Raw genomic sequence first — 12964 nt, 5'->3', positions numbered from 1 at the left:
CGTGATTAATAAAAGCAGACGATCAGTTGTTTATTAAATTTTTTTTATTAGATATTCTAATAATCCATTTTCATTTCTTAAAAAAGGAAAATTCCAGAAATTATAAGTGTTATGTAGTCTTCAATAATTTTTTTGTGGATTTATTTTTTAATAAGATTTCGATTTGTGATTTAAGGATGGCTATGTTTAAGCAACGGTATTACGATCAGAAAGTTGTTTACTACAAATGGAAAAACGGAACCATGTAATTGCTACGATAATTTACGAGTTTTTATTTATTTTTACTTTCTTTTTCAGTTTGTTAATTTTTTTCTTTCTTCTTTGCAGTGAGGGAGTGTTTACGTGTCCTGAGGACAATTTGCCATTAGACTACGCAAAGGTAAGCGTTGTTTTATTAATTCTATTTAAAAATCAAAGATCCAAACTTCATGAAAATTTTACATTATCTGAAAAAATAAAATAATTTTTGTAAAATTTCAAAAAAAAAAAAAAAAATTATTGAAAAAGGGAATCTGCTTAAAACATTGAAAAAAACTTTCACGATATGCAATAATCGTAACCTTTATATTATGTGTAGTATTCCTGTTTATTAGAAAAATCATATATTTATGAATATTTTACCTGGCAAAGCTTTTGCTTTTTTTTTAATCGAAATTTGTTAATTGCCTTCTTCTGTTACTCGCTACGAAGCATATTGCAATTTTAATAATAAAAGTAATATAGTAGGCGCAGTTATGTATTCAAATTGAAATTATCTTGTCATAAATTTGTTGTGTTGAAAAACATGCTACAACTGTGCAAATTGTTTATTAGTTGTCCTAACGTGTAACAGTTTTTGGGGTTATTTCAGACGTTTCGCGAAACGTCAGTTTTTGTGAAATTGCGAAAAACCTATTCTTAATTATGTGAATTTTGGAAAATTGAGTCCTGTATTAACGGACGCTAATTTCTCTTAAAGTGATCTATGAATTCACAAGCATAAAATATTGCTAATTTTTCCAGTTTTGAAATTTATTCAACTTCTCAAATCTCAACTTTAATTTATTCTGAAGGAAAATACAGTCGAACTCGCTTATAGCGAACCCTGATTTACAAGAATCCAATTTAGATAGGAAATCAGAAATACTTAGTTGCTACAATATTTAGTTTATTTTAGCTTAGTTTGCTCCTAACGAGCAAATTTTGCTTTTTGCGAGCAAAATTTTTGTAATTCATAAAATGTTTACCCCAATAAGACAGCTCAAAGCAAATAAACTAACTTCTTTTGAGCAGAAATAAAAAATAAATTAAGTAGTGCAGTACACTCTCGATATCTCGAATTTCGATATTTCGTAAACCTTTTTTATGTCAAAAAAATATTTTTTTCCTTGGCATTATATATCCACCTAATGTTAACTTGAATTCATATGTCGAAGAGTTTCTTCTCAAAAACCTTGTTGTGTCGAATTTTTTTTTCGAAATAGAAATTGTATTTTTTTCGGAAAAATCACAAACTAAGTTTATTGTAAACCAATTCTTTTCTATTTAATGCATATTTATTTTTGTCTTAATTTCAAGAATAATATTATCATTGTTGTATTTAGACATATAGTCAACTATCATTACATACATATTTAATAGTAGTTATTCTTATGTTTTATGATTCTACTTTTTAGAGTTATATTTTAGAATATATTTTTCTACTTTTTAGAACACATTTATATTTGAACTTGTTAACTCTGAAACTCGCTATCTCCATTTTTCATTTTTTTTTTCTTCTTGCGTCCCTTCAATTTTGAGATATCGAGAGTATAATGTAATATCTTCAATTTCAAAGTATATATAACTATAAACATTTTTTTTACGAACTCGGTTGCTACGAGCAAATATTGTGGTCTCTTCGTGTACGTTATAAACGAGTTCGATTATATTTTTCACGGGTCTGTTTAAAAGAAATTTGGGTCCATTAACGGACCGTTCACAAAATATCTTTTCATAAGAACGAACCCTTCACAAAAAAATTTATCTTTTAATCGGACCCTCCACAAATTTGTTTATCTTCATTATTGTTTTGTTAATCGAATAAAAAATCCTCCCCGGGGGGGGGGGGGGTGAAGAAAGACGGTTCTAGACAAACTAAGTTTCCCTAAGTTTAAATTCCAAATGTAGTATTCTAAGAAAATATTTCAACTTTCACAAAACAAACATCGTGTGCTCATTCTTATTAATTTTTTTTTTTTTGTGAATAAATAATTGTTCAATTTTATTTATTCTTAAAATTAATTAATAGAATATTATGTAAATTAAAATTATTTTCTTTTTAGTTTTTTTAAATAAAATATTATAAATTTAAGAATTGTTTAAGTTTACTTAATGCGTAACACAGTAAAAGTGATACGTGACTAAGTTGTGTTATTTAAAATATGTCAATTGATATTATTAAAAATGTGAGTGTTTTTGTTTCCATTATTTGTCCGAAATGAATATTCTGTTTTGAGCAGTATAGACTAAATACCAAATATTTGTATGTTGCATCTCTAATCAGGGGTCTGTTCAAAAGAAATTTGAGTCCGTTAACGGACCCTTCACAAAATATCTTTTCATAAAAAACGGACCCTTCACAAAATATTTTAACTTGAAAACGGACCCTTCACAAAATGATTTTTCTTTTAATCGGACCCTTCACAAATTTGTTATCTTCATTATTGTTTTGTTAATCGAATAAACCCTTCCCAGAGCAGAAAACAAGAAAGATGGATGTAAACGAATTAAGTTCTCTCTTCGCAGACGGTTCTTCCATTATTCGTCCGAAATGAATATTCTGCGTTCAGCAGTATAGGCTAAATACCAAATATTTGTATGTTGCATCTCTAATTTAGCAGCAGCAATTGCTGTGAAAATTTAATTTTTTTTTATTATAATTTTACAGTGCCGAGCATAATCTTGTATCTATTTACAATTTAAAAACTCCTTGAAAAAGTTTTTTGCAATAACCGGACCCTATTTGCACAAATTCATAAAAACGGACCCTGGTTGAAAGAATGTGAGTAATTTTTCACAATTTCACGAAAAACGGATCTTTCACAAAATGTCTGGACAGACCCCTGCTAATTTAGTAGCAGCAATTGTTGAGCAGAATCTCGTATCTATTTAAAATTTAAAAACTTCTTGAAAAGGTTTTTTAGCAATTTTTTGCATTAACAGGACCTTAATTGCACAAATTCACAATAGCAGGTTGAAAGAATGTGACTGAACTCTTATTTTATATTCACAAATTATGAACAGTTTTTTCACGATTTTACGAAAACAGGACCTTTCGCAAAATGTCTGGACAGACCCCCTGAAATAGACGAATTCAAAATTTTAATTCCTGTCTTTTTTTTACTTTCCCTAAGAACTGTTACTATAATGGGTTAACGAGTTGCGGATGCTGATTTCGATACATTATTACTTAGTAATCACCTGTAAAGACCGTTTTCTGGCATTTACTGTCACATCCCTAATTTTTTTTTCTCCACACTTAAAGAGGCCATTATAGATTCGTCTTGCCGGACATTCCATCTCTGTTACATTCCAGAGGTTCCTCCTTTCTTTCCAGTAAAATTCCTCTTTTAATCCTTTTGTCAAACTTTGTTGGTGGGTAGAAAGAGGCTATCAGTTCGCCTTCACATCTGCTTTTCGAATGTTCCAAAGGTGTCTTCTTTTGTTCACTCACTAACGACACCTGATAAATTCTTTTATGTCACAAAAGAATGCCCCCCAGCTTTTTTCTTTCCTTCCTTCTATTTTTCTCCAGTGGGCGGCCAGCTTCTTCCTTTCTGATGGATTGCTTCTTGGTGGCAGCTTTTTTCCTGTCTTTTTTTATTCGATTGTTGGCGACTTAATTGAATCCTCCAGAGATCTTTTGCTATTTAAAGAAACGATTATTTGGTGAAAAGTTGCTGATAAAATTGGGTAATTTTATCGTATTATGTCCAGAACCTCTGTTATTTACTGGTCTATTTTGGAATTATTCCTGTCTGCTTTGAAATGGCAAGTTCTAAGTTTAAAGTTCTTATGATTGATCATTGTGATGAAGTGCTTTAATATAAACATTTTTGCTGCAAGATGTGTTGATATGATTTTCTTTTTTGTTTGTTTTTGTAGTTAAAATCGATGTTCTGATAGTTTTATAAAAAAATAAAACGGAATGCGAATTTCCAATGAATGTTTTTCGTACCCTCTATATTATTGCTTTATCTTTAATAAACAAAATATTGTGGAAAATATTGATTACAAAATCTGTATGTTTTGTTCTTTTATTTTCACAAATATTCTAAAAATATCTCTAAAGGGCGATCTTTTAGAAACATCCTGAATCTAGAAAATCAAGTTTTATTTGTTTCAAAAAATTTAATGAATTTAACATTTACAATAATTAAACAAATGCTCGAAATAGCCGGAAACAATAATATAAATTCAGAAATCGTTTGGAATTATGTTAATCGATGAGGATGTCAGCAAATTATGATAACGATTATAAAAAAATTTCCGTACATTTTCTGATAAATGAAAGGTTTCTTTATTCATTTTTTTTCGTGTCGTAAGCTATCTTAGTAATCGAATTAGCCCCACATAAAACATAGAGGGAAAAAAAAATGAAAAGAGTAAATTAAGATATAAATTTATTTTCCTTATTCTGTTACTTGTTAACTTTTGTTAAATTAAGAATTTCTTAATTTTTTCAAGCAATATTTTTTTTTTTAAAAAAATAATAATATTAATAATTTAAAAAAGCGTAGAATTGTTGTTCTAATGATATTTTTCTTAACTTTTATGATTTTCAAATTTTTTTTCGGTGTCTAATTAGAATAAAAAATTTTAAAGAGAAAGAACTGTGAGAAAATGACCTTTGCCAAGGTGGTTTTCCACGCCTTATGTCTTTATTGACATTTATTTAAGATATGAGCTTATCTGGACTGAAAACTGCATTTACCATGGCGACGAGAAATGAAAGAAATTTCTCCAACTTATTCTTCCCTGTTTCTCTCTTGGTTCTACTCTGGAAAATAAAAATGATGTATCTCGCGAATTTTAGTCTCGTCTGTGAAATTAAAATTCTCGTATTTAAAACAGTTTTGATGTCCTTAATATAAAAATATATTAATATTTTTTTTCAATGAACAATAATAATTATTTAAGAATAAACGTATGCGGCAAAACATAAACTGAACTCCTTCAAATTGAACATAAGGACTATGCAATACTCGCATTAATGTAATATTTTCTACACAGTGAACAATATGTTATTTAATGAAATCTACTGTAATTTTTTAGAATAAATTTTTTGCTATTAAAAAATGACTGATTGTGTAAGAAAGTGTACCATTTCCACAATTTGTCCCGATATGTTTTGTATGTGACGAAAATTTAATAATTATTTAAAAAAAATATTGTTTAGTTTTTAGTTTAATATAATATAGTATAGCTGAATAGATATAAAATTTTTTTGAAAAAACTGTAATTAAAAGAAAATATCATGTCTGTAAAATGTTTTGAATAACAAGTACTGTAGAAAAACCCACAAAAAATCGCATTATATTTTTTTTAGTTTCAGTTTCGCGACAAAAAAAATTATGCTTCCCCTGACACATTTCGAATTTAGGAGAAAACTTTCAATTTCAAAATAAAGATTAAAATTGAATAATATTTAATACTGAAAGTTTTATTGTTTGATTTGAAATCAGTTTTACGTTGTGATAAAAAAAAAAGACTGAAAAAAAACATTCTTTAAAATAGCACAAAACCTTTCACAAAACTTTTCGAATGAAAAACGAAATCCGTAATGTGTTTATTTCATAATCTTAAAACGAACACTTCTTGAAGAGCATGATCTATGGGTTTATTTCATAAAAACAGGACCCCTTATATAGGAACAAATATTCTGAAATTAATGAACAGATTTTTCACTATTTCTTCTTCTTCAAAATGTACTTTTCACAAAACTGGTTTTGTGAAAAGTACGTTTCTCTAACTACTGGTTTTTGTGATTCTTAGCAATATGAGGATCTCATTTTCACAAAATTATGAGTAGGTTTTTCACAAAAACAAAACCTGAATGCCTGTTAACATCATTTTTATACTATAGAAATGAGATGCGAACTGTGAAAAACAAAATTCCAATATTTTATCACGTAAAAACGCGTTATTTCCTTTTTATCTCCGAACACTACAAACCTTCTTGTTGGATTCAAAAGATGAAGATTAAAGACGTAATATCGATATTCTTAAAAAATCGAATTTATGATATTTAATAATTATAACTAATATAGTTCCTTGAATATTATCGACTATGATAACATTTTAATTCTTATTGACAACGATACAAATTGAATGCTATGTAGCGAGTATTTATGATAACGATATTAGTTTGATCATTATCGACTAAAATAATTATTTTCCATTAAACTTTAGCCAGTATATTATTATATTATGTATCGCGATATAGTGAATTTTGATTAATTTTCGACTATGGAAATATCGCTAGTATTATCGATCATTTAATTATCAAATACAATATTATCGTGAGTTTTTCACAAATTTCATTTGAGTGACGAAAATATTAACCGATAAAAATAATTTAAATTAGTTGATCCTGATTTTATCCTGAAATATCGAGACTTTCCTGGTGATATTTCGCGACATTGAAATTCCGATATTATCCTACTACTGTTGAATGATGTCGATATGCTTGTTTCTGTTACTATTGAATAGGTTTGTTTTAAAGACTGTATTGGTGTAAACGTGTTCGTTTCTTTTTCATTGCATATTTTGCTACCTAACTAAAATTAGCGCATTGTAAATTATAAGAAATTCATTCTGGACAATACGTGCATCATAAGACACGTGTATAATAAGACAGGAGCAGCGTTTAGAGGACACCTTATTTATTGATGGAATAAGATTTATTTCTTTTACTAATTAAGACTTGTGTCTTCCTTATAAAAATATTTATTTCAATATGTTTTATTTCCATATCTGATCTACACTCTCTAACAAGAAACATTGCCACTCGCATATTAGAATAAACATTCGATCATCATTCTTTTTATAGAATGGCCTTGCTCCAGCGTCTCTTTGAGTAATGAATAATTCTTTATGTCCGACATAACAGATAGATCATCTTTCTTGTTTTCCAGCTAGTGGATTTTTTATAGAATGACAAAATAATAAATGAAAACAAAAATCCCCTTGGATCCTTCATAAATAAGTGACCAAAAAAATCGTTTGCTCAATATACGAAGCCTGGAAAAAATTCTAATGTCTAGTGGGCATTTATCCTAGTCCCAACTGATAAATGATTCTCGCTTTTATCTGTTGCCAAAACCGTTAAACTAATTAATGGAAAAGACACTTAATCCTCCTCTCGTCTGTCAAGAAACCGATCGTTTTATAAATGCCTACGTTTCCTGCCTTTAACCGTATTCGGATTTCATGTATTATGGAATTTTCTGAGCATTAACTTAAGACTACTAATGGTTTTCCATCTACTAAGACTTTTAATTTTTCTTCGATTTCTTTTTCCACTTTATTTTAATCTTTGAAAAAGCATAGCCGGAGTTTTGTAAAAAATATAAAAATTTTAAATTAATTTATTATGGTAATGATCTAGTTGTCTTTTCTTTGCAAGTTGTAAATTGCGATGGATTAACATTGTCGATTTTAAATTCCAAAATTAAAAGCATGAAGAAAACCTTTTTGGACTTACGATGATAAGATTAGATATAGATATTTTAAGAATTGAGATTTATTTCCTATAAAATAAACTGAGTTAAAAATCGTACTTATTATTGCCATATTTCTCCAGCAATTTTTATTTTCTATTATGAAGTATTATACTAATATAGTTGACGTTATTTTGTTTTACGGTAAAAAGAATTTTTCGATATAATTTTAGGAAAATGTGCCGCAGTCTGGTAAATGGTAACCATAAGAAATTATACTATTAAGACTAATTAACCCAGACTTTATAACTGTTTAACCAGGACTGATTAACCTAACTTAACCTGTACTTGTTACGTTCGTAGTGGTTGCGTCCTCTTTAATTTAGAGTTAAATTTTCTTGGAAATGTCATGTAACTTTATTCTGTGTACTACTCCGTTGCTATTTTCTTTAAAGAAGAAATTGAATCAATTTGATCTTTATTTTTTTTTCTCATAAAATAGTCTAAGATTGTGTCATATTGATACTCTGCAGAGAAACTCTCACTTTTGACCATTCAGCAATCCTTGAGTTGCTTTTAGTTAATTTTGGGAGTCATTTCGTCTAGAAATCTCGGGATGCGTGACGAAACGCGAAGTCTCAATTGTATGACGAAAATGTTTCCTTAACTCGAAACTTCATCGTATTGGATTGTGGAAGATCGTTAACTAGAATGACGAAACTAAGACGAAGACTAAACGATCAAAAATAAAGTGACAAAATAAGCCGAGTGGCCTGTATAATGGTCAAGGAATGGGACTAGTACGTGGAAGATCCCAGGTTCGAAAAATTAAATAATAGCTGGTTTCCAACTTTTTTCTATTTAAACAATAATTTATAAAAAGAAAAAAAAAGAAAACGACACAGCATATTTTTTTAATAATCATTTCAATATATTTCATTTTAAGCATGTTATGTTAAGGTTAAAATTGTCTTCAACAGAGAGAAGAAAAAAAAATCTAAATGTTTAAACGATTGAATCTTTTACTGTTTAGCATAAATTAATCGTTATCAACAAATATTTCAATTGCCATTATAGCAACATTTGCCCCGATCTGTCTTAGGTCCTACTGACTGTTAAAAATTGTATGAATTTATCACTTGAAACAAAAAAAATAATATAAGCTAATCAATAAATAAACATGTTTCTCAAAGCTATCTGCATTTTAGATCTTTTATTACCCACAATTTAAAAAGGTAAAATACGCAGCAAAATAAAAGATGGAAAGAAGTCAACAGAAACATGTAAAAACTCATTCACAATAGGCAGTTTGCGTGCTAACATACAGTTACGGGTGGAAATAAAGCACTCGATGATAACCAAAAACACTCCCTACAACTGAAAGAAACATCACTTGCAGTTCACAAATAATGAATAGAGAATCTCTCTCTCTCCATTATGTGAAAAGATGACTCACCACCCCACACACACAACACAACCCACAAAACAGATGTGAGCATTCAGTATTATTACCCTTTTCTTTCGCTCTGGTGCCAGTCATCGAAACCGAAAACCCCTTTTTTCTGCACCAGGCCTGTTTTTCTTTTCGCTTTTCTACTTTCTTTTTGAAGTTCCAAGCAGCGCCTTGGGAGTATTTATTTATGTTTTTAATGAGAAACATAAATTTGAAGTATAGGTTGACAGGATGTCAGAACACCCCACATTTAGAACATTTCCATACCGAAAAAACCAGAAGTTTATTTTTTTTTATTACGGAGAGTGTGTTTATGGAGAACTTTTAAATTTAGACATTTGTTGGGGGCAAAGTTAAGAAGGAAATTACTTTCAAAAGAGCTGTAAATCAACATGAGGAAATAATATCGAAAACAAGAATTATACGAAAAACCAAATAATAATAATAAAAAAACGTTATGACGATTAGGTACAAAATAGAGAAAATTATGATCGCTTTAATACGAATTTTTTTTTCTCTCGATAGACTTTTATAAATGTCACACTGTTTCATTTCATGGCTTACAATAACTGCATTAACTGATATTTGCCCTATTCTCTTGTCCTCCAATGAGCTGGATTGGTTTTTAATTCCAACCAATATACATTCCTTAAAACGTCGAAAAATTCTTTTTCTGCTTCAGTATTCACATTTATATTAAAATCACCAACAAGGGAGTAATTATGACTAAGTTAATCATAAAAATACTTTAAATTAATATTATGTGAAAGCATTTAAAATGCACTCTGGGGAAAATATTAAAAAAAACTCAATCTCTGGTAAACAATAAAATATTATCGTCTGCTTTTTTTTTTCATTTGATCTTTTTGTGCTAATTTTTTTTTAATAATTATGTTAGCCTGATTTTTTATCTTAGAACTCTTTAATTGTGATTATGATGTTGAAGTTGATTTAGTCAACAAATGTGCGAATATGAAAAACTTAGAAAAAATAAATTTTTCCAATGGTTAAAATGCGGTGATTTCAACATTTTTCCATCAACTAAACTTGTCGAAAGAATATTTTCTTTATGTGTTCGACAAACCCGAAAAATAGATATTCCATCGTTGAACTATGTTACGATAAGTACTCTCTCAGCACTGTTTTTATGTGAAGTACACATTGACCATTCAAGGTTATGAATCATCTGTAATCTAAGTATTTAAATTTTTTACTTTGGGTTATAATGAAACACATATGGTCCTTTTTTTATTTCTTTAATAAATCAGTTTTGAAAAACATATTAAATGTCTTGGAACAATGACATATTATAATAAAAATGTTTAGCAATGCCCGCCGTTTCTCAAATTACCGATTAAATATCTCTGCTTTGCATTGTTGTGCAAGTTCATACAGCTTCACCATTAACTCTCTCTCTATTATTTCCGTGTTTACAGTGTCCTAAACATTTATAATTCACATAAATGCTTTCTTGGCGAATGCTGATATAAACAATGCCCGCTAACAGCTTACACATGATTGGGATTAACCGGGAAAAGCTGTAGTGTTTTCCATTGTGTTATGATTCCTTAATTTGTCCACGGAGGCTATTTCCGCATCTGTCAGCATTTAAACACTCTCATTTGGGGGCTCATTTAGGGAAAATAAACTCTTGCCCTTCGAGGCAGCTGCTCCCTTTCATACTGAGAATTTTTACCATTTATTTTTGGCCACAAAACTCACGTTCGAAGACAGATTGGAAAAAGAGAAGCGTTTTTCTCTTCACTTCACCTCATTTAAGGTAGATTCTCATATTCTGTTTTAAAGAAATCGTTTGCTGAAACTGATATTTTTTAAGTTGCGTTATCGTTTGCAACATTTCAATTCGACTCACTTCTCTGAGACTTTTTGTCTATATTTTTCTTGTCGTTTATTCAATTTTTTATTCATATAGATTTATACGAATTGTTTTGCCCCCTAAAAATATAACTTTTTTTTGCCTGTACAGGCACATGAAATAAGGTAGGATGTTTACATTCTCATAACACTTATGTTCTGGGTAAAACTATTTGACTTACAATCTAAACAGAGTATAAAAAGGTACGATAAATCACCGAAAGAATTTTATTTGAAGCATAACATACAATTACTAAAACATATGCGAGATATATTGAACTATATTTAAAAATTAAATTAAATGCTAATTACTTATAAAATGATGTTATCTCTTGTTTCATCTGACTAATAATTATTAATGTATTGCACATGTTATGCTTATATAAGCGTCAAATTTTCCCCTATCGTTGACTTTTAATTCTAAATTTTTAAAATTAATTTATAAAATTTTTTTGAATTTAGAAATTGAAACCGTATATTCTTTTTGGTGATCACACGCCATTTTTTTTTTCCGTTTCGTATAATATATCACGCGTTATGGTGCTCTAAGCACTTCACGTTATTTTATTTTCGCTCTGTATTTTAAAATAAGACAATTAAATTTTAATAAGGATATTTAAATATTTTTCCGTACAGCAACTTTCCACTTTTCCCGGTCCCTTTTAATTCGTTCTCCTCAAAACAAAATCATAGAAATTGAACAAGGATGAATTTTTATTAATAATTAGTTTTTAATAAACTAAATATAATTAAAATGTTTCTAATTTTTTATGAAAATGTAATTAATCATATTTCTTATCAATTTAAAACAAAATACCAGTTTCAGTAGGCTATTCTATTATTATATTCGAAATTTTGTGTAAATCATGAAATAACATGGAAAAATGATTTATTGTTTGAAATCCCTATTATAATTCTAGTCCGTGGTCTTTATTTCTAATGCAAGAAATCACAAAGAATTTATTATTATTATTAAAAATTATTATTACTTAATTAATGCACCAATTCAAACTTAGCTTAGAAGTGGTCCAACCTTGGGCTAAATACTGATGAAAAAATATTCGTGTGGTTTGAGTTTCTGCTGCGTCGTAGTGTTCCTCTCCTTGTAATACAAACGGGTCAGGGAAAACCTGGAATTGTCGGAGAATTTTATTTTGACTCTAAAAAGCAGGAAATAAGTTGCATATTTTTACAAAAACCTAGAAAATTCGTAAATCTCACCCGGAAAATAGCCAGTCTTAGAAATTGTCAGTAATCAGTTATTGAGATTCGATTTTTAAAAAAATCTAACATCTTTCACTATTATTTGCTATAAAAAAGCCTCTTTTTAGTGAAATTTTTACATTCAATGATATATTGTTGCTCTCAAGATCTAATATTTGATTTTACAAATAAACAATCAGTTTTCCGATGAAAAAAAATTGCATGGTATAGACAAAATAGGGTCTGGATTTATATCGAAATTTTTTTGAAATACCTGGAAAAGTCAGGGAATTTTTTCTTCTTTCTGAAATTATGTGGAAACGCTGAAATATAGACTAGTTTCGCCCAAAAAGTCCTCATTGGGGAATTGTTCTGATTCTTGGTTAAGGTGTTCTCGTGTCTTTTGGGTTGGGTGCAAAATGTGAATTGCTTAAACTCATTCTAGGGTCTTTACTTAACGAAATCCTTGAAACAGTCGCATAGCACGTAACATTAAAAAGGTGTTATTTAAAGCCTATTTATCTTCTACATAGTTTAGCCATCCGTAATAAAATATTACAAAATTACAACATAACTGCTTGCCTTATTCTCAATATTGTTAGAATGATGCCCACTTAATTTGAATTATGAGATTTAAATAAAGTTGTAATTTTCTCCCACGCAAACGATAAGCTCGAACTTGATTCAATTTTCTTTTTCGCCTGCCAATTATTTCACTTTCTACCCCCCCCCCGCACTTGTTAAAATTGTG

At 29.1% G+C, this 12964-nt stretch overlaps 1 protein-coding gene across 9 annotated transcripts in view; it reads left to right on the top strand.

The window, feature by feature from the left end:
- Positions 1 to 12964, top strand: part of Traf4 (TNF receptor associated factor 4) — a 226097-nt gene that overhangs the window by 189734 nt on the left and 23399 nt on the right. For 7 of the 9 annotated variants that reach the window (XM_016060058.4, XM_071177166.2, XM_043054020.3 and 4 more), the window contains one exon: positions 328 to 379. In XM_016060058.4, the coding sequence (XP_015915544.2) occupies positions 328 to 379 (52 nt within the window). Of the gene's footprint in view, positions 1 to 75; positions 245 to 327; positions 380 to 12964 lie in introns of those variants that run through there. The other 2 variants (XM_043053993.3, XM_016060059.4) reach the window with 2 other exon arrangements.

This window comes from Parasteatoda tepidariorum, chromosome 2 (assembly GCF_982258835.1).
Source record: "Parasteatoda tepidariorum strain Cologne lab strain chromosome 2, Ptep-v5.0, whole genome shotgun sequence".
Taxonomy (NCBI): Eukaryota; Metazoa; Arthropoda; class Arachnida; order Araneae; family Theridiidae; genus Parasteatoda; species Parasteatoda tepidariorum.
Note: the sequence above shows the minus strand (reverse complement) of the source record. Positions and strands in the feature narration are given on the sequence as shown.